The sequence below is a fragment of the Melampsora larici-populina genome, assembly GCF_000204055.1.
Source record: "Melampsora larici-populina 98AG31 unplaced genomic scaffold MELLAscaffold_76, whole genome shotgun sequence".
In the NCBI taxonomy this organism is placed as follows: Eukaryota; Fungi; Basidiomycota; class Pucciniomycetes; order Pucciniales; family Melampsoraceae; genus Melampsora; species Melampsora laricis-populina.
Genome location: NW_006768840.1, coordinates 161,012 through 163,569, shown reverse-complemented (window position 1 = coordinate 163,569; position 2,558 = coordinate 161,012). Strand labels below are relative to the sequence as shown.

Genomic DNA, 2,558 nt, shown 5'->3' with positions numbered 1-2,558 from the left:
ACCTCAAAGTCTGGAATCGACATCTTCTTAGAAGAAAGAAGCCACGACGAACGCAGTGAGTGCGATAAGTTGCAGAAAAACCCAATGTATGTTCTGATGCGTGCATCTTTCAAAGTCTGTGCGCTTGAGGTTTCTACAGCACAGATGGGAGACAAAATCGAGACAAATTCGACGACTCTGTTTCGCCAGAGCATACGACTGGAGGAGTTTGGTGTGTTGATTCAACATCCCAGATTGCACGCTGGCCAAAATGCTGACAGATGTGCTCCAGATCAATCTATTTCTCACATGAGAAACAATGCAGATTACCTTGAGGGGAAAGTTTCAGTCGTTCCAACAATGGAAGATGAGTTGAAATCCTTGAAGCATCAAGTGCTTGAATTGCGTAAAGAGTTGGAAAACACAGTAAAAGCAATCTCGATCCATGATGATGCAATTGTAGGTCTGATGGAGCAGGATCAAACAGAGGGGAGCTCAGAAGATCAAGGTTCTGATGGGGCTCAATGATGAAACATGAGATTCGGTGATGTTGTATCTGGTCGTAAAAACCAATTGGAAAAGAATCCATCTATGATAAAGAAGTATATTTATTTCTTGTATCTCATCCATGTAATAACTTGCATGAAGATGTTTTGACTGTAATTGAGACTATAATGCGCCAAAGAGAGCACGACAACGGGAGCAGTCACTTTGTACTCATAGATAACATCTTCAACCTACATGTGATTCTACACTATGAAGAATCTCATGGACTCCCAGCTGTTCTTTACTTCTAGATGGGTACATGATCCAAATTGATTTCAGCAAGTCACACGTGTTTTGTATGTATGTGAGAGACATTTAGAGTTGAGAGAAAGACAGAAACTAAAAATACAAATCAATATCGATGTGAAAGGAAAGGTACGCTTCATCCAACACATTCCGATTGATAACAATGTATATCTATCAAGCATGTGATCGTATTCAAGAGTGGCATTGTACCTTATGAAATAAACGAATCAGGCGAGTCAGAGGAATCTTGATCGTATTCTACTTCAAAATCATCATATCGAAGTCCTGAAATACGTCGGATTATTCTAGCATGCACTCTTAGTGTTAAGTGCGCAGAGGTCATTTCATGCTCTAGATCCATCACACTGCTTTCTAGAACTTCAACCTTGGACTTAAGTAAGCCAATTTCTTTGTTGGCGCTGTCAAGGAGGTTGGATTGGCGCTCAAATCTAGCAGCTGAGAACACAAACAGAAGTCAGCCAGTGTGTCGGGTTGGTCACGATAAGTATTACAATTCACATACCATTCTTTCTTTCTTGTTCCGAATGCTGAAACATCTTGTCCTTGATGAGGGACATCAATGTGTCGATTGTGCTTTCAAGATGTGAAATTTTCTCTTCGAGATTGTGTACTGGGTTGAATCAAATGATACAGTGAGAAATGAAGATTGCAGTGAGAGTAGCTCAGACTTACTGCCAATTTTTTGTGGCGGGTCAGTTTGAAAGACACCATCACCATCACTAGCTGTCTGGCTTGAGGGACTAGATTGCTGCTGGGAATTGAGATTGGACACCTCATGCTCCTTCTTGGAGTCGTGGATGCTGGTTGACGCCTGAAGGGAAGGGACCGACATATTGTCAAGCTGATCAGGAATGATTGGTGCGGTTGCTTGGAGAGACGACATTCTCGATGGCTTTGGTTGTTTTGAAGACAGAAATCCATGAATGCGAGATCAGCAAGATCTATCAACCAGGTCGAAGTATATAAAGGGAATTCTAAGGAACACTCACTTTTCTGGTTCGAGTCATCTTGGACTTCCCTCGAGTTGGAGTCTTGTCTTCCGTTTGACCTGTTACATCATATATGTTAGCCAGGGTATCATGAATTGAAACATAAAGTGTAAATATAGATGACCTACAAACTCCTCTGCGCTTTGATGGATGTAACAAATCCAATTCTTCAGAGCCAGGACGCTTTTTGAATGCGAGTGAAGAGGCTGTGGGAGAAGATAATCGAAGCTGTTGAAGTTGAGGATAATGATCCAAATCATTCAACACGGCCTCTTGGTTTTCTGAGGCTGGATCAAAGTCTAATAATAATCATCGCCGTGCAAGGCTTGTAAGTATAGGATGACAATCTGACAGTGAAACAAATGAATGAATTTGAATTCGACATACATTGAGGCTGCTCCACTTCAACTTGCTGAGAGAGAGATGCTTCACTTGTGCTGTAGTCAATATTGATAGAGTTTGTGATAGGTGACTGGTCGATCATAGTCTGGTTACTACTGTTTGCAGAGGTATTGGTGTTGAGCGCAGATGGTTCGGTATCTTGAGAGGGAGTTGTGTACATGTCAACACAGATTTTGTAATGTAAGAGGATATTGTAATTCAACAGAAAAATAAATAAGAAAGTATATAAGATGTGAAGACGTCGACGGTTTGGGAAGAGGACTAGACTTGCATGAAGGCCTACGGAGTCGGAGTCGAGATTATAACTTGATTGTGAAGGCAGGAGTCTGAGATCATGAGCAAGTCGAGTCAAGTATGAGCGCAAGTTTCAAAAAG

The 2,558-nt window shown here is 41.5% G+C and overlaps 1 protein-coding gene across 1 annotated transcript; it reads right to left on the bottom strand.

Moving 5' to 3' along the window:
- Window positions 1–982: 982 nt before the first annotated feature.
- MELLADRAFT_94949 (uncharacterized protein) lies at window positions 983–2,343 on the bottom strand (the record flags this gene model as incomplete). The annotated part of the gene is made up of 6 exons (XM_007417637.1): window positions 983–1,227; window positions 1,295–1,402; window positions 1,465–1,684; window positions 1,782–1,840; window positions 1,910–2,080; window positions 2,169–2,343. The coding sequence occupies 6 exons, from the start codon at window positions 2,341–2,343 to the stop codon at window positions 983–985; spliced, it is 978 nt and encodes a 325-aa protein (XP_007417699.1).
- Window positions 2,344–2,558: the final 215 nt, after the last annotated feature.